General features: G+C 37.7%; 1 protein-coding gene across 4 annotated transcripts in view; it reads right to left on the bottom strand.

Annotated features, from left to right (window-relative positions):
* LOC133630153 (microtubule-associated protein 4) overlaps nt 1-25692 on the bottom strand; it is a 240221-nt gene that overhangs the window by 171712 nt on the left and 42817 nt on the right. For all 4 annotated transcript variants that reach the window (XM_062021524.1, XM_062021525.1, XM_062021527.1 and 1 more), the window contains exon 3: nt 3370-3552. In XM_062021524.1, coding sequence (XP_061877508.1) covers nt 3370-3552 — 183 coding nt within the window. The remainder of the gene's footprint in view (nt 1-3369; nt 3553-25692) is intronic.

Here is a 25692-nt window from a genome sequence, read left to right as displayed (position 1 = left end):
CACAATCACAAGTGTCTGTGTTAGTATTATTAACTTACATTGACATTATTTTAGTAGTTCCAGTTTTGAAAATTCACCAAAATGTCACCGTGGGGTTGTTGCGTCTCGTTAGCTGATTGGAGAGCTAGCTTCCGCAGCGAGTGGGTCCATGACAATGACTTTTGTTTTGTTCGATCACCTGTTTCTCTGCCCCGTGACAGACACCGTTTGGAAACCATTAAGGTAAATAATTATCTTACGTTGCCATGTGCAGAGAAGACGTTAGCAGTACGCACCTTTGAGGAACAGTGGTTGTAGGAAACTTGTCCATTATACAGAACCGCGAGAACCTTACTCTTAATTTGATCCACTTTCTATACATTTAAAGGATTTTTCAAGTGAAATTAGTCAAACAGAAAACAACCCTAACTAATTTATTATTTATTTTGTCTAAGTTGAAGTGGAATGGTAACGTTTTTTTAGCGACACGTCGTGGTCACAATACTTCGTGTATAAGTAATGTGCAACTATAATTATTTGATAAACTGTTTTAGACTGCAATATTGTTCAATGACGGAAACTAGCTTGTGCGCTATTGTGGGATATGATGTGATATGATAAATACACATTATTTTTAACAAATGTACATGTTTTTTGTACTTTTCACATTGTATTGTGTCTTTGAAAGGTGCCTATTAATAACACGTATTATTATGGGTTAATGGCTTATACTTGTATAGCGCTTTTCTAACTTCAAGTTACTCAAAGCGCTTTGACACGCTTTCCACATTCACCCATTCACACACTGATGGTTGGAGCTGCCATGCAAGGCTCGAACCACGACCCATCAGGAGCAAGGGGTGAAGTGTATTGCTCACATGACTCGGAGGGCAGAAGCCGGGGATTGAACCAGGAACCCCTTATGTTGCTGGCACGGCCGCTCAACCAACCGAGCCACCTCGTCCCCACCATTATAACTACTATTAATAAAAACTAAGTAATTAAGCCATGCCACCCCACTTATGGGGTTCTGAAAACATCTGCATGGTAATTGCTCAATGCGGGGACATAACTCTACTGAGATTAAGTCTATTCAACCAGCTCGCTGGTGTATCCAAAGCAGAGGCTTTGTGCTCAGACTGTGGGCCCTGTGGCTGAATGACATCCAAAGGGATCCAGAATGGCAGCGAGGGTCCAGCTGTGCCTGATATCATTAGGCACTTAAGGTCGTCTGCCGTTCATATTACGTAAAACATTTTTTCAACACGCTCAGGGTTTTAAAAGAAACAGATGAGACCAACAGTTGAGGAACATTGGTTACTATAAAAAGAAGTCTTTCAGAAACTCACGTCACTATTTTACGCGTCCCTAGACGTTTTGTCTCTAGACAACGGCTGCGGTGACCGTAACATAATTGGGGGTTCGTCCGGGAAAATTTTTATCTTTTTAATCATCTTTTATTTGTATCTAAAATTAAAAATAACATAGTTCCCCACATCTGCGGTGCCCTCCAAGGTTTCTCATTGTATCCCATGGGTTGAGTTTTTTCTTGCCCTGATGTGGGATCTGAGCAGAGGATGTCATTGTGGCTTGTGCAGCCCTTTGAGACACTTGTGATTTAGGGCTCTATCAATAAACTTTGATTTATTGACTTTCACTATCAATGACTCCTGTACGGTTTTTGTTTACCGAATAAAAGCATGACTTTATATGTTATACTTCCTGTCTTTCACTTAACGTGTACCATGTGGGAAATTGGTACTCCTCTGCATCATACCAAAAAGGTCATATTTTGAATTCATGAACCATTACACCCTGATGTGAAACGTACGTTTTGATGAAAAATCACTTGAAATTAGGGCTGGGCGATATGGCCTTTTTTTAATATCTCAATATTTTTAGGCCATATCGCGATACACGATATATATCTCGATATTTTGCCTTAGCCTTGAATGAACACTTGATACATATACAGGACTGTCTCAGAAAATTTTAACATTGGGATAAAATTATTTATTTTCTGTAATGCAATTAAAAAAACAAAAATGTCATACATTCTGGATTCATTACACATGAACTGAAATATTGCAAACCTTTTATTATTTTAATATTGCTGATTATGGCATACAGCTTAAGAAAACTCAAAAATCCTATCTCAAAAAATTAGAATATTTCCTCAGACCAACTAAAAAAAAAAGATTTATAACAGCAAAACAAAATCAAACATTGGAAAATGTCAATTAATGCACTTAGTACTTGGTTGGGAATCCTTTTGCATGGATTACTGCAAAAATCAGCAATATTAAAATAATAAAATCAGCAATATTAAAATAATAAAAGGCTTGCAATATTTCTGTTGATGTGTAATGAATCCAGAATGTATGACATTTTTGTTTTTTTAATTGCATTACAGAAAATAAATAACTTTATCACAATATCTTAATTTTCTGAGACAGTCCTGTAATCACAGCAGTATGATGATTCTATGTGTCTACATTAAAACATTCTTGTTCATACTGCATTAATATATGCTCATTTTAAACTTTCATGCAGAGAGGGAAATCACAATTAAGTAAATTTAGCAAAACTGTATTTATTAAACAGTTATTAAGCAGTGGCACAAACATTCATGTCATTTCCAAAACAGAAAGTGCAAGCTATAAGTGCACTTTTGTGAATGATGTCACTAAGATGACATTTCAAAACAACAGTAAATTAAAGTGCACTTTTTGTACAGAACGCCACTACAATAGTTTAAAACAAATAAAGCGCACTTTTGTGCATGATGTCACACAAGATATTTCAATAAGTGTCACATAAAAATGAGCTGCATATCAATTAGTATACAGTATGTCCTACGGTGTTGATGTGGGAATAGTTGCTTCGGCATTAAGTAAGGTGTGGCACCAAACAGAGATGTTGACATGTAAAGACATATTCCCGCTTGAAGCCAAACCACCGTCAGACGATGGACCCCGTGCTGTTTTTCTTGGGAATTAATTATTCCTCCATTTGTTACCAGATTCGCACCTTCTTTCTCTCGTATTACCACTCAAACCACACGTTACCTGTTAGCATCACAGCTAACGTTACTATGTTGCTACCTGTCTGCTCCACGGAAGCGTGTGACGTTGCTCACGCGACAGTATGTGACGTATGTAAGAAGGTGCGTTTGTTTTAAGTCTCTGTGAGAAGGAGAGACAGGAAAGAGTGAGAAACACATGCAGTTTAATGCCCCGCAGCTAAAAGCAACTGCGTGAGAACGTATACTCGAATATCACGATAGTCATTTTCTATATCGCAGAAAGACAAACCCACGATATATCGAGTATATCGATATACCGCCCAGCCCTACTTGAAATGCGTTATCCTTGTGAATGTACTTCTCACCTGCATCGTCATTGTCCAGCAGGGGGATGTAGTCTGTCTTGCCAACCTTCTCCCCGATCTGATCATCATAGGTCTCTGCCTCCAACTGAGCCACAAAGTCCCTTTCCACCAAGCTTTCAGGACCCTGCTGTGGAGCGCTGTCTGTCAGAGCGTCACTCAGACTCAAGTCTAACTCCGCCATGGCTGCACACACAAAAGTACACATTGTCGGCACATTAATTATTCTGCAAGTATGCTGTAGAAAGGGTAGAAGGAATTTGTCGGTCTCAGTCAGTTTGAAAACAATATTCACTTAATATTCACTTTTGAGTTGTCAAGTATAGTCAAACTTTCAGATATTTAAGTGCTTCTTGCCACTTTTTAATCAATCTGTAAGGCTTTTTTTGTGATTTGTTGCAGCCTAAAATGCCCAAATTTGCGGCAGCTTTTTCAGAAAGTGGTGCCAAAAGTTGACTTAAAAAAACAAAAAACAACATTGAAGCAACTTGTGATTTTATGAATTTGTTATCAATGTTTTAAGTGTTCCTTGCAACATTAACCGAAAAAAGTACAGGATTAAAACAACAAAGGAGAAATAAAACCTTAGAAGGAGAAATATAACCTTAGAGAAAAATGCAACTTAAAACATTTATACGCACGTACAACACTTAAGACCTTCAGTATATCAGTATGTGGAATTCAATTATGGAATGGATTAAACGAATAAATCAAAAAATTGACTAATATGATCCAATCCAAGAAACTCTTCAAACATAAAGTGTTTACAAAGTACAAAGAAGAAGAACCATGATAAACATTCTGAATTTATTTTATCCTTTCATTCATTTTCTAGATAATCTTATTTATTTCACCATATAAAATATAATTTACTTCACTAATTATTATTTATTCATTTATTTGTAATGTTATTACTTATGGAGTGTATTGTGAATAAATTGAGAACAGGAAGTGAACAAAAGTGTTAGCAACTGCTATGTAAAGGAAAAGGGGTAGGATTAAATAAGCTCTGCTTCTACCTACTCCTTTTCGAACATATTGAATAGAGAAACTGGGAATTGTGATGTACCATGTTGTATGCATGCATGTTCGAAATAAACTCAAACTCAAACTCAACTCAACAAATAGAACACAGATACTGTAGTGATGTTAGCCCATTTCAGTGTTTCCCATAAACTATGACGGTGGGGGCGTGGCTATGGGCGTGGTAACCATGACACCATCAAGTAATTTGCATAATTTACTACAATGATTTGATTTTCTATAAAAAGGCTCAAAAAATGTATCCTTACTAATTAATAATATCAGTTTTGTTTTAAATGTCCATCCATCCATCCATCCATTTTACAATATAATTACAAAATTTTATGTACATATTTATATACAGATTTGAAAAATAAGTTATTCACTGAAATATATTTATTAATTGTGGTTCTTACAAAAAATATATCTTATAAAATATAAAAGCTAAAATGTCTCAAAGCTCTGCCCCTTTAATTAGTGCATACTAAATAATTTAACTTTAGCCTACTACTACAACCATATTATTTACCAGCAACATAAAGTGAAACAGAGGCAGAGGTGTCCTGCCACTGTCAGTAACAAATAAACAGAAAACAGTAGTAGTGGTAGATAGACACAGAGCTTCATCAAACATCTGATCCACTGAACAAAGAGCTCCAAAAATCTTGAACTTTAGACTGCCATCAGTTTTACTCCCTACACTTAACCATGTGTTTCCTACTGCCTGCAGACTTTGCACTCTTTGTTATATACACATGTTGTGTTTCTAATATAAATACATTTAATAAAGTCAAATACAAATAAGGCAACAAGAGAAGTATCCTACACTTCTCTTTTGTAAAGTAAATCTGAACAGCCGATATGGGCATCTACATCAACTATATGATTTGCCTGAGAAGCTGGAGAGGAAAAAAAAAAAGAAAAAGAAAGAAGAAAAAAGAAAAAAAAATTAAAAAAAATATTTTTTATTTTTTATTTTTTATTTGTGGCGGACGTAATTCTTTCGTGGCGGGCCGCCACGAATAAATGAATGTGTGGGAAACCCTGCATTTACAATGACAATAACAAAACATCTTGTTTTTCATGAGCTGAAGGATTTCAGAAAACGCTAACCCTTTTAAAGATCAAATTTAGTCCAACCGAAAACATTCCCATGTTGCACAATGAGATGTGTGCTGTAGCACAAGCATGGGATAAAGTCTACATTCCTGTAACTTTTCATCAGTAAGACATACCATAACACAGGAACAGTATTTGATGATTAACATTCTTAATATATGTTTCTAGAATATTCACAGATCTGATTACAGTAGGGCTGTGAATTTAGTTCAAAATCGATTCTCGTTTGAAAACGATTCTGGATTCAAAATCAATACTTTTTTAATAACATTGGAAACAAGTTCCATGATTAACTACATTCCTCCATAAAATAGGTAAACAGCTCTGATAAACTTCTATATTACTTAAAAGAAAACTGTTTTTGTTTAATAAAATTCTACCCAAGCATTTAATAAAGTCCAATACAAATACGGCAACAAGTACAGTACCTGTTTGTTTCACAAAAAAAGAAACGTTATCAGCTTTTACCTTTCTTAACTCTGCTGTACTGATAGCTACGAGCTAACTTGCGAAACAGTGACACACTTGCATAACACTTTTAATGACATTTTTTGGCTCCATTTCAACTGCATTGAGTGTAACGACCAGTCACTTATAGTTTATGTCTGATGTTGGAGTTGTTTGACGTTTTGTGGAGCCGTGGACACATTATTGACTGAGCTTTGCCAAATTAAGTGATTGTTCTGTGTTTTGCAGGACATCAATCTTAAAAAAATTAAGTTATAGGAGACTTGTCGATTAGGATACAGATACGCAAAAATGTGGCTTTAATTCGAGCCACTTTACATGGATTTATTTTAGGAGTAAACTGCGAATGAAAGGGTTGAAATACGCATTCACACTTCTGCTCCCTTTTTAATTTTTCATACTTGCACAATCTATTTTTAGGCGCATGTGCAAGTGAAATTAGACATTAGACAAACTTTATTGATCCACAAGGGAAATTGTTCCACACAGTAGCTCTGTTACAAAGGATGGAAAGGATAATGCACACAAGGGCACAAAAAGAGGGTGAAAACAAAAGGCATAAAGTAGACTAAAAATGTACCATAGTAGCAATATAAAATATAACATATATGCAATATTTACATATTACAAGCGGTAGAAAATGTATGGATATATACACAGTATATAATATATACTGATATATTATCAATATCAATATCAATCAATACAATGCTCGCACTGTACAACTCTGCTGGATAAATAAATGTGAAATAAACAAATACATCTAAACTAGGAAGCAAAGGTTTATGTACTACATTACCCACACAGCTTAGCGCCGTGGACAGTAACAGGAAGTAGGTCTGAACTATGCGGGAGTAGACATATTGTTACATGTTCTAGTTGTTCCTGCTTCATCTACACAAAAAACTAAAGTACGTTTTGATTAGACAGTTGATGTGCGCGTTTGAGCGACGTTTAAAAACAAATTTGATGCTAATTGGCTAAATAGTGTGGGGAAGTTGCAGGCAATGGACAACATTGCGAGGCCGTGCGTTACTTGTATAAATTGACTGATTTTGTGTGAATTGAGGCGAGGAAGACATCACAAAATCCTGGATGGACGTACTAATTTGACATTTCAAGCTGATTTTGTTATCCTAAAGATTTGTTTACATGTCTTTTCTGCAACTTCTGAACAACAATGTAAGTTCTGTGATAGTTTGTGTTGGATCACATTGCCTGTTTAGTTCAGTTTCAGTTTATTTCGAACATGCATATTTCCAGTTGTTTCATTACAGCACATCTGAAAAGGAGTAGGAAGAAGTTGAGCTTATTTCATCCTACCCCTTTTCTTACCATAGCAATTTTATCCAATGTCCTTGTTCTCTGTAACAGAACAGTGAATAAATAAATAATAAATAAATAATATACCATAGTAAGTAAGGAAAGATTAAATACATAAATAACCTTTATCTCAAAAAACAAAAAGGGTTCAAGATATTCATCATGATTATTGTTCTGTGTACTTTGGGAACACTTGTAGTTTGAACCGTCTCTTAAACTGAATCATATCGGTGCTTTGTTTGATTTCTTTGGTTAATCCATTCCATAATTTCATTCCACATACGGATATGCTAAAGGTTTTAAGTGTTGTAAGAGCATAAACATGTTTTAAATTAGATTTTCCTTTAAGGTTATATTTCTCCTATTTTGTTGAGAAGAATTGTTGTACATTATTGGGTAGCAGGTTATAGTTTGCTTGGTACATCATTTTAACTGTTTGCAAATGCAACAAATCGTTGAATTTCTATATATGTGATTCAATAAATAAAGTATGTTCTCTGTATCTAACATTATGTATTATTCTAGCTGATCTTTTTTGTAACACCATTAGTGAATGAAGTAGGGTTGCAACAACTAATGGATTAAATCGATTAAAATCGATCATAAAAATAGTTGGCGATTAATTTAGTCATCGATTCGCTGCATCTATGCTATGCGCATGCGCAGAGGCTACTTTTTTTTATATATTTTTTTTATAAACCGTTATTTATAAACAGCAACATTTACAAACAGCTGAGAAACAATAATCAAAATAAGTATGGTGCCAGTATGCTGTTTTTTTTCAATACAATACTGGAAAGGATAGAAATGTAGTTTGTCTCTTTTATCCGATTATTAATCGATTAATCAAAGTAATAATCGACAGATTAATCGATTATCAAAATAGTTGGTAGTTGCAGCCCTAGAATGAAGCGCACATTTGTAGTTATTTCCCCATATTTCTACACAATAACTCAGACATGGTTCAAAGTTAGACTGGATCTATCCATCCATTTTCAACCGCTTGTCCCTTACGGAGTGGCGGGGGGTGCTGGAGCCTATCTATATATTACATTTCTAGACAGCCAAAGGGCCGTACAAAATTAAGTTACTACGCATTCACTCCACAGTCACACACGAACACAATAAAGCCACAATATTACAGTACGGTATTGCCAGTCCTGAAACAGTTTAAAGAATGTTATATTGTTTCCCACCACAAGGAGGCATAGTTTTCATTACTCAGAATCAAAATGATTTCATCCTCACTTGCAGAATAGCACACACACACACACACACACACACACACACACACACACACACACACACACACACACACACACACACACACACACACACACACACACACACACACACACACACACACACACACACACACACACACACACACACACACACACGCCCACGCCCACGCACACACACACACACTTGACCAATGGGTGCTAGGAGAATCTGCAGAGTCACATTGTGTCATCTTCCAAATATAATGCAGGATTATCTACGCTGCCAGCTGCCTGCTTCACTTTGCTGCTCAGCTCGTGTCTGCGTTGATCTCATTACCTTCCTCCTGACACCGTGTCACCTGTGAAGCTCTCAGTTAACCTCACTCAAGCTGCACTACTGAAACGGGACACTTGTTGTCATTCAGAGCATGGCGGGGCTCAAGTTGTTGCCGCGGGGCAAACGCAAGGCAGCACATCTGCTGCCAATAACCAAACCCATATTTGACTTAAAGCACTCTTTTCCTGCAACTGCGGTTACACGCGCACATTGTTTACATATTGCAGCTTATAACGCACAGGTCCAACACACCCACCAGTATCCTTGATTTTCTCCTATAGGCTTTCAAAACAAGACTACTACTACTAAAAATACAATTGTGCAGCCCCCTCTGCTGGATTGTTCACCAACTACATGTTTATTTCAACAAAATTAAATACCTTAAATTCCCAGGGACCCCGTCATGTCATAAAAATGGGGTCCCAAAATAACATTTTTGGGGTCCCAGTATTTTGTAACAGTTTTGAAAAGAAATGATAAATGTATGCATTATCCTGTTATATCTCACATTCTGTATTGTGTGTATTAAAGTTAAAGTACCAAGTATTGTCACACAAACACTAGGTGTGGCGAAATTATTCTCTGCATTTGACCCATCACCCTTGATCACCCCCTGGGAGGTGAGGGGAGCAGTGGGCAGCAGCGGTGGCCGCGCCCGGGAATCCATCCATCCATTTTCTACCGCTTGTCCCTTTTGGGGTCGCTGGAGCCTATCTCAGCTACAATCGGGCGGAAGGCGGGGTAGACCCTGGAAAAGTCACCACCTCATCACAGCGCCCGGGAATCATTTTTGGTAATTTAACCCCCAATTCCAACCCTTAATGCTGAGTGCCAAGCAGGGAGGTAATGGGTCCCATTTTTATAGTCTTTGGTATGACTTGGCCGGGGTTTGAACTCACAACTTAACGTGTGTGTGTTTATGTGTGTGTGTGTATGTGCGCGTGTGTGTGTTTGTGCGCGTGTGTGTTCACACGCGTTTGTTAAAGTGCCTCTTTTGACGGCATTGCAAATAGACAATGTGTAGAATTCTATATTTGATTAATTCTTAAAATGTTAGCTATTTACAGTATTTTTCGGACTATAAGTCGCAGTTTTTTTCATAGTTTGGCCGGGGGTGCGACTTATACTCAGGAGCGACTTATGTGTGAAATTATTAACACATTACCGTAAAATATCAAATAATAATATTTATAGCTCATTCACGTAAGAGACTAGACGTATAAGATTTCATCGGATTTAGCAATTAGCAGTGACAGATTGTTTGGTAAACGTATAGCATGTTCTATATGTTATAGTTATTTGAATGACTCTTACCATAATATGTTACGTTAACATACCAGGCACGTTCTCAGTTGGTTATTTAAGCGTCATATAACGTACACTTATTCAGCCTGTTGTTCACTATTCTTTATTTATTTTAAATTGCCTTGCAAATGTCTATTCTTGGTGTTGGGTTTTGTCAAATACATTTCCCCAAAAAATGCGACTTATACTCCAGTGCGACTTATATATGTTTTTTTCCTTCTTTATTATGCATTTTCGGCCGGTGCGACTTATACTCCGGAGCGACTTATACTCCAAAAAATACGGTAATAGACTGTATGTTTAATCTTATGATACATCCACATTGGTGCCTATTAGTCTCACACTGTATGTGCGAGTGTGTGTGTGTCTGTGTGCGGGCGCCCGGTTCCCGTTTGTTACAGTGCCTTTTTTTTCCCACCATTGCAAATTGCTTTAAAACATGCTTTAAAACCTACGTGGATTGATGTAGAGAAAGTTTAGCTGGCTGACTTTGGCTAAAATGAAAGTTATTTGTCACACAACTTTGTCTCACTCTTCTTAGCTAACCAGCAGGGTAGAAACTAACACTCTTACCGAGGCTGAGACCGCGTCCAAATGTCCGATATCATGTCTCCGCTTTAAATGCTGGCGTATCACAGATGTACTGCCATAAACACGAGGTCCGCTTTGCAAAATGAGCAAGGTATTCATGTTTTTTAACAAGAATAAGAGGAAATGTTTTTACACTTTACATGTTAGCACTGGCCATGTTTTTGCTAGTGGATGTTGCAACCCTTCTTTCCCCCGGTAAAAACATGAGCGATGGCGTCGCAACTAATGTCGACAAATATAATTGTGGGCGACAAATTTTATTGTCGACAATGTTGACTAATCATTGCAGCGATAGTGTTCACAGTATTGCCACTCTCGCGACATGTAGCAATACAACAACTAAAGATACGAACTTGATAGTAAATAAACACACGTTTCCATTGCTGGATGTTGTGCTCATTCATGTCGATGGTGTTTCAACCTTTAGGGCAGTGTTTTTCAACCTTTTTGGAGCAGAGGCACATTTTTTTCATTGAAAAAATGCAGAAGCACACCACCAGCAGAAAACATTAAAAAATGTAACTCAGTAGTCAATGTTGACAGTAAAAAGTTGTTCTGGCAATTGTAGGATATGACTTTAAACCATATCCATCACTATAGCTCTTGTCTCAAAGTAAGTTTCACGACCTGTCACATTACACCGTCACTTATTTGGAGTTTTCCTGTGTGCAGTGTGTTGCGCTCCTGGTGGCTTTTCCTGTTTTGTTGGTATTTTCCTGTAGCAGTTTCATGTTTTCCTTGAGCGCTATTCCCCGCACCTGCTTTGTTCTAGCAATCAAGACTATTTCAGTTGTGCGGACACTATCCTTCTTTGTGGAGACATTGTTGATTGTTATGTCATGTTCGGATGTACTTTGTGGACGCCGTCTCTGCTCCACACGCTGTAAGTCTTTGCTGTCGTCCAGCATTCTGTTTTTGTCTACTTTGCAGCCAGTTCAGTTTTAGATTTCCATAGCCATCCCTAAGCTTCAATGCCTTTTCTTAGGGGCACTCACCTTTTGTTTGTTTTTGGTTTAAGCATTAGATACAACGTTTACAAAGCAATTAGCTACCTGCTGCCACCTACTGATATGAAAGAGTATTACACGGTTACTCTGCAGAGCTCTAGACAGTACAGACACTCAACAACGGCACTTTATTTGCATATTATTATTACTGGTTTGCATAAAATATTTTTACACAAATAGGTGAAATTACATAATGTCCCACGGCACACTAGACTGTATCTCACGGCACACAGGTCCGCGGTACAGTGGTTGAAAAACACTGCTTTAGGGGATGGCGTCTGCGCATACATGCTGCATCTGACTCATTGAGAAGCAGGGAAAGAGAACGCAAAAATGCCACTAAAGAAAAAGATAAAAGCTATTATCAGTGTTTCTCATAAACTGCCAAGATACCTGTGGTGGTGGGGGCGTGGTCACCATGACATCATCGAGTAATTTGCATAATTTACTACAATGATTTGATTTTCTCTAAAAAGGCTCAAAAAATGTATACTTACTAATTAATAATAACAGTTTTGTTTTAAACGTCCATCCATCCATCCATTTTACAATATAATTACAACACTTTATGTTCATATTTATATACAGATTTGAACAATAAGTTATTCACTGAAATATATTTATTAATTGTGGTTCTTACAAAAAATATATCTTATAAAATATAAAAGCTAAAATGTCTCAAAGCTCTGCCCTTTTAATTAGTGCATACTAAATAATTTAACTTTAGCCTACTACTACAACCATATTATTTACCAGCAACATAAAGTGAAACAGAGGCAGAGGTGTCCTGCCACAGTCAGTAACAAATAAACAGAAAACAGTAGTGGTGGTAGATAGACACAGAGCTTCATCAAACATCTGATCCACTGAACAAAGAGCTCCAAAAATCTTGAACTTTAGACTGCCATCAGTTTTACTCCCTACCCTTAACCATGTGTTTCCTACTGCCTGCAGACTTTGCACTCTTTGTTGTATACACATGTTGTGTTTCTAATATAAATACATTTAAACAAGTCAAATACAAATAAGGCAACAAGAGAAGTATCCTACACTTCTCTTTTGTAAAGTAAATCTGAACAGCATCTATATCTACATCAACTATATGATTTGCCTGAGAAGCTGGAGAGGACAAAAAATAAAAAATAAAAAATATATATATATATTTTTTTAAATTTGTGGCAGACGTAATTCTTTATGGCGGGCCGCCACAAATAAATGAATGTGTGTGAAACCCTGATTATTGTTGGTCAGCAGAGTGTTGCAGTTTATATGTTGTGCTTCCAATGCGATAGGATTTTAACATTGCCTGGAAAAACTTCGGTCTCCGTCTCTTTTTTTCTCCAGCTGTGGCTCATCAACAAATTTCAATTTTCAGATGGCAATTTCATGTACTTTAACATTTGCACCTCTCAACAAAACAGGCACATGGATTGCAGTTAATAATGTTTCAGTGTTCAAATCAGCACTTCTATTAATATGTTTTGTACTAGTTGTTTTCATTACAATTTTACTCATTTAAGTGTTATTTATGTTGTTAGAAAGTGATATTTTATTAGAAATGTGTATGTGATGCCCTCGTGACAGTTTAGTTTAATTTCAGATACCTTTTTAACATAAATTAATACATCCGTTATTTATAACCATATCATACCACCACCAAAAGGAATTTAAAACATTTTAGAAGTAGAAATAAATACATAATTTTAAAGACGCCTAGCGGTTTGCAATTTTTGTCAGTTACATTTTTCAAACAAAAAAATAGGAACACCACAGGCTAGCTTATGTTATACCATTAGTGGTTAAACAGAAAAAAATTTTTTAAGCGTCTATATTTTTTACAATTACTACTTATATTGAATGAAAATTTGATCTGAGGAATTTATTTGGCGTTCATGCACATACACAAAAACAGTCATGGTGTTATTATGACAGAAAATATATATTGAAGGATAGCCAACGTTAACTATCCAGATCGCTATCATTAGCGAGCAAACCACAAATCTAATGCTCGTGCACATGTTACGTATGGGCGTAGTTACGTCATTACGTGCTAAAAGCCGCGAGTGGTCGTGATATAATGCTTAAAATACTTTGCCCTCCAGACATGCGCAAAAAGGTTGCAAACAGCCTATTTTTTGGAGTTCCACTGAATTTTCCAAGGACTGATACAAATCACCATTTGTGGGTTTTGGGGACTAACTACATTAAAAACATAGCATTCTGGCATGTGTATAGGTAGCATTATGACCAGTAATATAACCGTAATTGCACATGATGTGATGCCAGTCATGTTATGTGACTCAGTACATGGCATGAAATAAGTCTTACTTCACTATAAAAAGCTGTGGGACAGGAATGTTTAATTAAGGGTTGCGGCTCACCGGTGTCTTAAATTTGGCCCACAAAACGGCACAAGTTCAACAAGCAATCTGGCCGGGCAGGGTGTTTACATATTACATTTAAATACCTGGCGGATTGACAACATGAGTGACTCTGGCCAGTGACCATGGAGTGTACCTTATAGAGACCACAAAACCAAAGTACTGACAACACTTTTCCTTTCTTTGGAACAAACGTCTTGCTCTTGTTAGTGTTAGCACTAAGGAAGTAAGGGGACGGCGCAAGCTACGGAAACTCCTGAGGAGCAAAAAGTATGCCAGAGCAAGACGAGACAAAAATCGCTATTTTCGTTTTTAAATCGTCTGCAACAAAAAACTTGAATAATCAAATCGATACTACCCCCAGGCCTAATACATATACAACACATAAACCATATTTTATTATACTTTGTTAATTTACCTAACTAGCAAAATCATTTTGTCAAACATTTATTGTGATTCATTGTCATTTCCAAGAGCCATAACTGACAAAACAATTCAATGCATCACACTTTACGTGGTTAGGATACAGCTGTCCGTAATTATACATTTGCCCAACAGGTGGAGTCTTGTGCCGAAGCCTGCATTGAAGCTTCGAGAAATTCTCTAACCAATTGGCTCAAGTGGTTCAATCCCTCATGAGGCTTCATCTGAACATCACCAGTGGTTATGTTTAACGTGTTGCTGCAACTGGATGATTTGTTTGGATGTGCACACCAACGCAGATTTGCCGTGCTCGTTGGTTCTTGCCGCGCAGGAGCATTTCCGGGCTTTGGGGAACGAGCGAGAGTGCCTAGAGAATGGCGAAGCGTGCGGGTTTGTTATGGGGTTAAAATGCGTGCCTGTTAGCGCCCTGTGGGTAACTCTATGGGAGGGGAGGGTACCGATGTAATAATGCATTCATTTGTCTTGATATTTTCCAAAGCTACTAGCGAACAGATGATCTAATGTCACCCTCTGTTCTTGCTCACTATTAATTACTCTAACATGCGTCTACTGTCTTTCAGTCGCCCCCTGGTGGTTGGCTGACTGTTGGTTGTGAAAGTGCATATTTAATATGCAGCGGAGCAGGCTTTCTGTTAAATGATCACCCTCATTTAATCGGAGCTGCCCAAATCGTGGTCACGATTAAAATTCAATTAATTGTGCAGCACTAGTCTATGTCTACTTGACTGTTGAATATACAGTACAGGCCAAAAGTATGGACACACTTGTCCTCATTCAATGTGTTTTCTTTATTTTCATGACTATTTACATTGTAAATCATGTTCACACATCTGAAAACAGTTTAGCTCGTTACAGAAGCTACAAAACTGACCTTCCTTTGAGCAGATTGAGTTTCTGAAGCATCACATTTGTGGGGTCAATTAAACGCTCAAAATGGCCAGAAAAAAAGAACTTTCATCTGAAACTCGGCAGTCTATTCTTGTTCTTAGAAATGAAGGCTATTCCACAAAATTGTTTGGGTGACCCCAAACTTTTGAACGGTAGTGTATATCGATCACTTTGTTCTAAAACACCACAGCTTTTATGTTCAATGTGAACATCTTAGTTGTTCAGACAGGAATGTGTATTTAAAGGTTTAGGCTGACATTTCTTAATGAAAAAGACATCAATGTCCCGTTTATTCATGTTAACATTTAAAATAGCATTTAAGCTAGCTAACAAGCCAAAGCCAGTCTGTCCATAAGTTTATCAAAGTGTGGTTATCAACCACGGTATTTCGATCATTTTGATTTAATACGGTAATACTAACCATTGGAAGTTTTACAACGATTATAGTTATAACCGTTTATCATGGCATCCCTATTCAGAACTTTTTTAGTATTGGACTGGCAGAGGTCTGCGCACTCTGAGTGCATTTTCAGTTTTACACACTTAAATAATCAATACTTGCACATCTGTCCATTGATTCAGAGTCGTCCATGTACAAATCGTGATGCATCTAAGAATCGATAATTTTTCCCACCACCATTAAAGGCATGTTGATGTTGGTGTATTACGAAGATGTTGAAACCGGTGATTCCCAAATCTGAGATCATCAGGTGTGCAGTAGGAAATATTCAATGTTCACTTAATTGGCCCAAAAATGATGATGTATTAACGACAAATAATGTGATCATCTATATATGCTATATATATTGTAGGGCTGCCAAGCATTTAAAATATTTAATCGTGATTAATCACATTTTGTTTATAGTTAACTCAAAATTAATCGCAATAACTGCAGATGGATATGATTTTTTTATCATATCCTAGACATATAATTTTCAAGTTTTGAATACAATGTGTTTTAAACATTACTTTTTTAAAACAGCTTAACACAAAAAGGACAGAAACATGCTTTTAAAGAGGATTCAAAAAAATATATTTAAAAAAAAAAGGTTTATAAATGGGTCATACTTGTATAGCGCTTTTCTACCTTCAAGGTACTCAAAGCGCTTTGACACTGTTTCAACATTCACCCATTCACACACTAATGGCTGCCATGCAAAGCGCTAACCACGACCCATTAGGAGCAAGGGTGAAGTGTCTTGCTCAAAGACACAAGGGACGTGACTAGGTTGGTAGAAGGTGGGGATTGAACCAGGAACCCTCAGGTTGCTGGCACTGCCACTCTCCCAACCACGCCTCAAATACCTGCAGTGCGTTAGTGTCTTGCCAGATTTTGTATGAACACAGAATTTGTATTCCTGTTGTAGAAGCCCTTGCATTCAGAGGAGAAGCTAGGCTATACGGCATTAATAACACCCAATGTTGATTGTAACGATCATGGTTTGGTTGTCAAAGATGTTCAGTAATGTAATCTGTGATATTTCTACCTCAATAAATGCTAAATAATGCATAATGGTCTTCATATTGCTGCATTACAATGTCTTAACCTTCTCTATTTGTTCATAAATTGTACTTTTTGGCCTGTTAAACAATATGTAACTGGAAAGTGTCAACCAGAACGTTATAAAATAATTTACACAATATTTCAGCCAGCCAGAAAAATTGCCTCCATATTCTTCAATTGAAGTACTAGCATTTATTTAGGTGCAAATATCACAGATACCTTTCCAAAACGTCTTTGCCAAAGCATGATCATAATGTAAGACACTTAGACATTTTGATTTTGGTGATGTAGTTAAAAAACCTGCGCTTTTATTTTGAAGCTGTAAAAGTTTGATTGGTTTTAGAAGGTGTCTTGACATATTTTGAAGACAGACCTGACTTTTTGCAATAAATGAGTACCCTTTCGTCTTCCCGCTTACCGTCTTTACTTTCTGTTGAGCTTGTTTGCCATCTTACTACAGAAGGACATTAACAATATACATGTTATGTTATCGATGTACCTTAACCGTAATCCAAACACGGAAGTAGGGTTGTACTGTATACCGGTATTAGTATAGTACCGCAATACTAATGAATCATATTCGGTACTATACCGCCTGTAAAAAGTACCAGTCCGCCACCCCCCCGTGCCCCCGTTGTAGTCACGTCGTGTTATTGCTGGTTTTACGAGCAGAAGAGCATGTTCGGCAGCGCACAATCACAGAGTACTTACAAGCAAACAGTGTGTAGACAGAAAAGGGAGAACTGACACATTTTGGCTTAAAAACTGAAGATAAAGGTGAAGCTATAACACTGAAACACCCTCAGGAAAAGGTGCTTTAAGACATGGCTAGCTAGCTAGCGGCTAAAGTCCAGCCCCAGTCGGCAGTGGTGTAGCTACTTCTAAATCACTAATCCTCGCCTCCATGGCGACAAATAAAGTAAGTTTCTTACAAGTATCATCCCTGCAGGACGAGGAATAGCTAAACATGCTTCACTACACACCGTAGCTAACTGGCGTCAAAATGTAAACAAACACCACTGGTGGATCTGCACCTAAAATCCACTGTAATGGTACCAAGTACAGGAGCGTATCTAGTCGATACTACTATGATTACGTCAATATTTTTTGGCATCACAACATCTTATTTCGTTTCTTAAATGTATATTATGTTTATAAACTCATGAAATATGTCCCTGGACACATGAATATGACCAATGTAAAATCCCGTAACGACTTGGTATTGGATTGATACCCAAATTTGTGGTATCATCCAAAACTAATATAAAGCATCCAAACAACAGAAGAATAAGTGATTATTACATTTTAACATAATTGTAGATAGAATATGTTAAAAGAGAAACTAAGCAGATATTAACAGTAAATAAACAAGTAGATTAATAATACATTTTCTATCACTTATCCTTAATAATTTTGACAAAATAATAGAATGATAAATGACACAATATGTTACTGCATGTGTCAGCAGACTCCTTTAGGAGCCTTTGTTTGCTCACTTACTGATAAAAGACAAGTTGTCTTGTATGTTCACTATTTTATTTAAGGACAAACGTGCAATAAGAAAGATATGTTTAATGTACCCTAAGATTTTTTGTTAAAATATAGCCAATAATGCAATTTTTTGTGGTCCCCTTTATTTAGAAAAGTACCGAAAAGTATTGAAATCATTTTGGTCCCGGTATCAAAATATTGGTATCTGGAAAATACTACACGAAAGTAAAGCTCCTCCTCTCTGGAGTGGAAATGTGCGTCATGATGTCGTCTCACGGCGCTCAAAGATAGTATGGTCTTTTCTTAATGGGAAAACAACTCGCCATGGCTTTGGATCTGATTTTTTTCCATAATGTCCCACGTTTCTTTGAGCATTTCTGCTCGCTATTTTTATGAGCTGGTGGCTCAACAGCAACTAACGCCATCACTTTTCCCCCATGCTACGGAATGGCCCGAGGGTCAAAAAGGAGTCAAGACGCATGTGCGTTAAAAAAATGATTGCCGTTAAAGGAACTTTTAGTTATTGCATTATTACCTTTGACAGCCCTAATAAATAAACGTTATAGATATATAACACACACACACACACACACACACACACACACACACACACACACACACACACACACACACACACACACACACACACACACACACACACACACACACACACACACACACACACACACACACACACACACACAAACACACACACAATATAGTGCCAGCCTGAACTATGAAATACTCCATTAAATGGTAGTAGGTACATCATTAACCTTAATAAAACATTTGTCATGTAAAATATGCGCCTTGGGAAACACTGCAAACAAATCATTACATGTTTGAACACCAGTGTCAGCCCCCTGAGCCAGGGTGTGTCACAGGGAGTGTGCTGCAGACCACTTCCACCACAAAACCAGACTGGCCAAAAACTGTCCCAATAAGCATCCAAACTCAAACCCAGCATCTTCTGTCTGTTTACACTATAGAATAATCCAACTACTGCTCAAAAAATGTGAATAACAACTACTTTATGCTCTTATTTTCAATACAACTTCATTAAAAACACAACTTCTGGTTTCCACTCTCTGCTCACAGCGTTGGTGTGGCCACTCGGAAACAATCTGGATTCAGCAAAGGAAGGAAATCCACAAAGAAGGCAGTTTCCATTGTGTTGTCTGCTTCACAAATGTGTGTGTGTGTGTGTGTGTGTGTGTGTGTGTGTGTGTGTGTGTGTGTGTGTGTGTGTGTGTGTGTGTGTGTGTGTGTGTGTGTGTGTGTGTGTTGGGCCTGTTTGAGCTGATGTTAAAGTGAGGGTGTGTCCTCCAGCTGCCAAAGAAGCAGAGGTTAAGTTTAAGCCTCTTTTTAAATCTGCTTTCACACATCATCACTATTGTATGTAAACAGAAACACAGCCAAACATGCAGACATGACTTAAAAGATTAAATATACAGACATTTTACTAATCACACGTCGGTAAATATCGCACATGTGAAATGACTGAGACATACATAATATTACAATGTATATTGAATAAATATCAATAATTGATGATTGTTGGATTAAGAGGTCGACCGATTATCGGCGCCAATATTTGGTATTTTGACGTCAATTGCTAGCTGCCTTTTTGATCGGTTATCAGGTTTTTTGTTATTTTTTTACAATTACAGCAGCACTACATCAGCAGATACAATATATACACATATGATAAAAGTATTTAATATGAAAATATATATATAATTAGTGAAGTAGATAGTAATAACCACTGCTCAAACACCAGAGATGGATGGACATGAAGACGACAGAAAAATCCAAACTTCGTGTAAATAGCTTGACAAATGGGAGAAGAAGAGCAGGCAGCAGCTCACAAATTCTCATACCGTATTTTCCGGACTATAAGGCACACTTAAAATCTTTTTTTTTCTCAAAACTCGACAGTGCGCCTTATAACTCAGTGCGACTAATGTAAGGAATAAGTTTGGTTGAGCTTACCCATCTCGAAGCAATTTTATTTGGTACATGGTGTAATGATAAGTGTGACCAGTAGATGGCAGTCAAACATAAGAGATAAGCATGGGCTGCACCATTTGATGGATTGTACTGTGCTTCAACTTATAAGTATTATTTTGGTGTGTGTGTGTGTATAAGGTAAGACATTAGATGGCATTTTGTTTCGCAATATTATGCAAAAGCAACTTGTATTACCTTCTGGTACCTGCTGATCTGTATTTGGGATCTGCATAAATCCTGAAAAATTGCGCCCGTCCGCCTTTGTAGTCCGTGCTGACACCGTAGTCGATAAGCTTCTTATTTTTCCTCTATCTTCTTGTTATGGGACATTCATTCTCCGCTGTTGCCAGTTCTAATATAAAGTAGTGTAAAGTTCTTACTTATATCTGTCATTAAACTCGCCATGAAAGCGCTAAAACATACTGGTATAGTGAGTGTACATTAATCACCCAAGGAACTTTAGTTATTAGAGTTCCGGTTTGACGGTTTTTCACGGGACACATTACCGGTGTTGTCGTTTCCGGATGAGAAGATGCTGCTCCGTTATTGATTTAAGTGAAGTCTGAATGTCATTAAAACAGTTAGCGCCATCTTTTAAGTTTAAGTTAAGTTAAAGTACCAATGATTGTCACACACACACTAGGTGTGGTGAAATTTGTCCTCTGCATTTGACCCATCCCCTTGTTCCACCCCCTGGGAGGTGAGGGGAGCATTGGGCAGCAGCGGTGGCCGCGCCTGGGAATCATTTTGGAGACTATCCCAGCTGTAGTCGGGTGAAAGGCAGGCAACACCCTGGACAAGTCGGTTACGTAAATACGTCGACGCGTCGCATATTTACATCACGCTACCGTCATGGCGAAGCGCAAAGCAGACGATCAAAGCAGACGATGCGAGCGGTGCGAGCGAGGGGGAAAAATCACGCCAAAAGTCGTCAAAAGTGTGAGAGTATTTCAATACACAGCCTAATAATGTTGTTGTATGCACACTGTGTCGAGCGGAAATGGATAACATAGCAGCACAACGGCTATGAACGAACATTTGAAAAGAAAACCATCAACTAGTCAATCGTCCGCGTGAGCATACGTTGTCATCATTACACAAAAACATGAATGTGTTATTTGTATCTGCTAGGGGTGTAACGGTACGTGTTTTGTATTGAACCGTTTCGGTACGGGGCTTTCGGTTCGGTACGGGGGTGTACCGAACGAGTTTCTAAGCTAAAGCTAACTTTAGCTGCTAAAGTCTTAACAAGCTGCTTCGCTCCTTCTGCCTCTGTCTCAGCACGCAGCATTGTCCCACCCATACAACCATCTGATTGGTACACACGAAGCATTATCAGCCAATCAGCAGTGTGTATTCAGAGCGTTACCAGCCAATCAGCAGTGTGTATTCAGAGCGCATGTAGTCAGCGCTTCAGCGTCGAGTAGATAGGTGTTTAGCAGGTGAGCATCAGGCAGCGGACTCTCCCCAAATGATAATAAACACCTCCCAGTCAACTACTAGTAACATCACTATGAGCCCGTTGACCTTCTAGAACAGACCTGGGAATTCTGCGGCCCGCGGGCCGCATCCGGCCCTTTGTGCGTCCCTGTCCGGCCCGCATGAGGCCAATTATAAATTACAAAATAAATTTTAAAAAGTATCTACATCGAGTGTGCAATACAACGGTGCTGCTTTTGTTTTGAAAATCGTTATTTGTATTACTTCCGTGTGGACGTATGCGTGTGCGTGATTGTGAGTGAATGTGAACAGCTGCAATCATTAATTACAAAATAAAGTTGAAAAAACATCTATGTCGTGCGCGCAATACAACTGTGCTGCTTTTATTTTGAAAATTATTATTTATGGGCGTGTGTCCGTGTGTAACCTGCGAGTGAAGGTGCACATGCAGCGACAAGTGATGCACGGTTTACACCCGAGACGCTAAAAAGAGAAAAGTTGATGAAGAATGGCGTGTTTCCAACAAGACATGGACTGCCATGCAACGTTCCCTCTAAGGTGCGTGCCTGCGCAATTGCGCACTGCTCAACCGTCTGCTGCGCGCAGCAAATATATGCCGCGCACCAAATCAAATCCCATCTGAATTCTAAACAAAATAAACACATTTATTCTATGTAATTTTGCAATGCAACTTTGAGTGACAGTGACAACAAGCGGCCCTAACGGTGTTCGTCAACACCGTTCAATTGAACACCGTTCAACTATTGTAACGTCTATCGAGATGCTTCGAGGCCAGGAATTATATCGATCACTTTATTGAGCAAAACTGTTTATATTCGGCCATAACCACACCAAAAACATAAGTAAAACACTTCTATCTCGAAAAACTAGTCATTTTCTGCCGTACAAACCAGGCCAAAACCAACTTGTCACCAACACGCATAGCACTAAACCACTGGTGCGTTTAGTGCGTTGTCCGACAAAAAGTCGGACAACTCAAACACCACACAAAGTTACACTATGACTCCTCAGTCATACGTGTGCTTATTTTACTGTCATTTATTATTAATGTTAATTTATTTATATTAGTCATGGACTGCTGTTACACACACTATGTTGAAGTATTACTATTATTATTAATTATTATTATTATTATTTATCTTACGGTATACATCAAAAATAATATTGAGCAAAATTTAATTGAAATATTGTCGATGTGGCCCTCCAGCAGTGCTCGGGTTGCTCATGCGGCCCCCGGTAAAAATTAATTGCCCACCCCTGTTCTAGAAACTTAAACTGCAGCTCAGCTCACTCGCAGTCCTGGCTTGAGGTGAAGGCTAATTAGCTCTCAGTTCCAGCCACATCGACCCCTTCTGAGCGCCTATTTTCAGCTGCTGGGAATATTGTAAACAAAAAAAGAACCAGAGCATGTAGACATGCTAACCATTCTTCATTACAACTGTTAGTCACTCACTGGAATGAGTAGAATTGGTTATTGTGTACTGTGTTGGACTGGATGTTTATTTTGCACATTTTAAAAGCAATACTTAATGTTTACAGTGCTCCAGAATATTTAGATTGGCACTTTTTTGTATTGGATGTTTATCTTTATTTTTGCACATTTGAGCAAATAAGCAATACTTTCACTTTTGTTGAAATGTTTACACTGTTGTTACAGAATATTTAGTTTTACACTTTTTTGTATTGGATGTTTATCTTTATTTTTGCACATTTTAAAGCAAAATAAGCAATACTTTTACTTTTGAAATGCTTATACTATTGCAGAATATTAAGATTTGCACTGGATGTTGACTTTTATATTTGCACATTAAAAAGCAAATAAGCTACTTTTAATTTTGTTAAAGGTTAAAAGTTTTAAATGTTTACATTGTTACAGAATATTTAGTCATGTTGTTGTCAATGTTGACTGAGTGGCCATACTTCTTGTTTTTTCTAAATAAAAGCCATGCCTTTTGAAAAAACTGGCCTACATTTATTTTTTCATCCTCATTTTGAATAAAAAAATAATCGGTAAAAGGAAAAATAATCTATAGATTAATCGAAAAAATAATCTATAGATTAACCGATTAATCGAAAAAAATAATCTATAGATTAATCGATAGAAAAAGAATCGTTAGCTGCAGCCTTACACTTTAGCTACGGAGCTAACGTGATAGCATCGTGCTTAAATGCAGATAGAAACAAAAGAAATAAGCCCCTGACTGGAAGGATAGACAGAAGATCAACAATACTACTATCAGGAGACACCGAACCAAACCCTGGACCTGTAACCACACGGTTAATGCTAAAAATACTCGGTAAAAGGAAAAATAATCTATAGATTAATCCAAAAAAAAAATCTATAGATTAACCGATTAATCGAAAAAATAATCTATACATTAATCGATAGAAAAATAATCGTTAGCTGCAGCCTTAGCAGGGGTGCAAATTAACACTCGCCAGTCGCCATTTGCGAGCTATTTTTAGCTTTGGCGAGTAAAATATTTGCCTAACTTGCCACGCTGGCGAGTTGAAAAAGTGAGGTTCACAACAGCAATAATGCAGCGCTTACCGGTACCTAAAGCAACACGGAGATCATTATTTTACCAAGCACATATTTGTTGTGATGTCACGTTCGACGTTCCGTAGACTAGTTGCTAAGAGACGGCAGTTAGCTAGCCTAGTAGTTAGCTTAGAGCGCGCACTACAGGGATATCTCTCAGGCGACAGTCACAGAGTGTACCGGTAACGTTACTCGAGTCTTAATAGCTAACAATCATTCTTCCTAGCCTTAAGCCTATAAATCTTATCGTTATGTGGCGCTTCCTGAAACCCATAGCTAAAAAGGCACGGACGGAGGAGGAGGAGGAGGAGGAGGAGGAGGAGGGGGGTCGCGATGCGAATGCTGCGAAACCCAAACCGACCAGCGCTGGAACTGGGGGGAGAAAGTTTCAGACGAAGTGGCTATACGACGATGCAGGGAAAAAACGCGACTGGCTGACTGTCAAGAACAACACTCACTCACTCACTCACAATGTCACACACACAAAGCTCTTTCTCTCACACACACACACACACGGGGAGGGGCGGTGAAGTTCTGAGACGTTAATTTTTTCTATATATGTTAATCTGATGTTCTTTCATTAATGTTCTTTCATTATTTATATCCAGACAATGTTGGCAACAGATTTAATATTTTTTTCCTATATTTTTTGTAGCAAGCAGTTCACGGTCAATCAGACTTGCATATTACTTTTATTTTATTGAATGCAGATATTTTTTAATGTTTAAATGTAAAAAAATTAATGTAAATATCCAGACAATGTTGAAAAATATTTAACTATTTCTTTATTCTTTGTAGCAATCAATGCACTGTAAAACTTGTATATTACTTAAATTTTATTGAATACAGATCTTTTAAAATCTTATCTGCACTGCATCATGCGTCCTGCTTCTAGTTTCATAGGATAGTAAAAAAAAGAATCTATATACTCTATATACTATACTGTGGCCCCTGGTTGGTTGTAGAATTGGTTTTAATGTGACGTGAACACTTCTACATGGCGGAATACAATGGTAAAGGAAATAGTTTGTTTTGGCATTTGGCGAGTAAAAAATATGGTTGGCGAGTATGTTTTTTCACCTACTAGCCACTTGGCGAGTTGGTCAAAAAGTTAGTTTGCACCCCTGAGCCTTAGACAAGTGGTCACCTCATCGCAGGGTGAACACAGATAGACAGGCAAGCATTCACACATTAGGGCTAATGTAGTGC

The sequence above is a fragment of the Entelurus aequoreus genome, linkage group LG15 (genome assembly GCF_033978785.1).
Source record: "Entelurus aequoreus isolate RoL-2023_Sb linkage group LG15, RoL_Eaeq_v1.1, whole genome shotgun sequence".
Taxonomy (NCBI): Eukaryota; Metazoa; Chordata; class Actinopteri; order Syngnathiformes; family Syngnathidae; genus Entelurus; species Entelurus aequoreus.
This window is presented reverse-complemented; position numbering and strand designations above follow the sequence as displayed.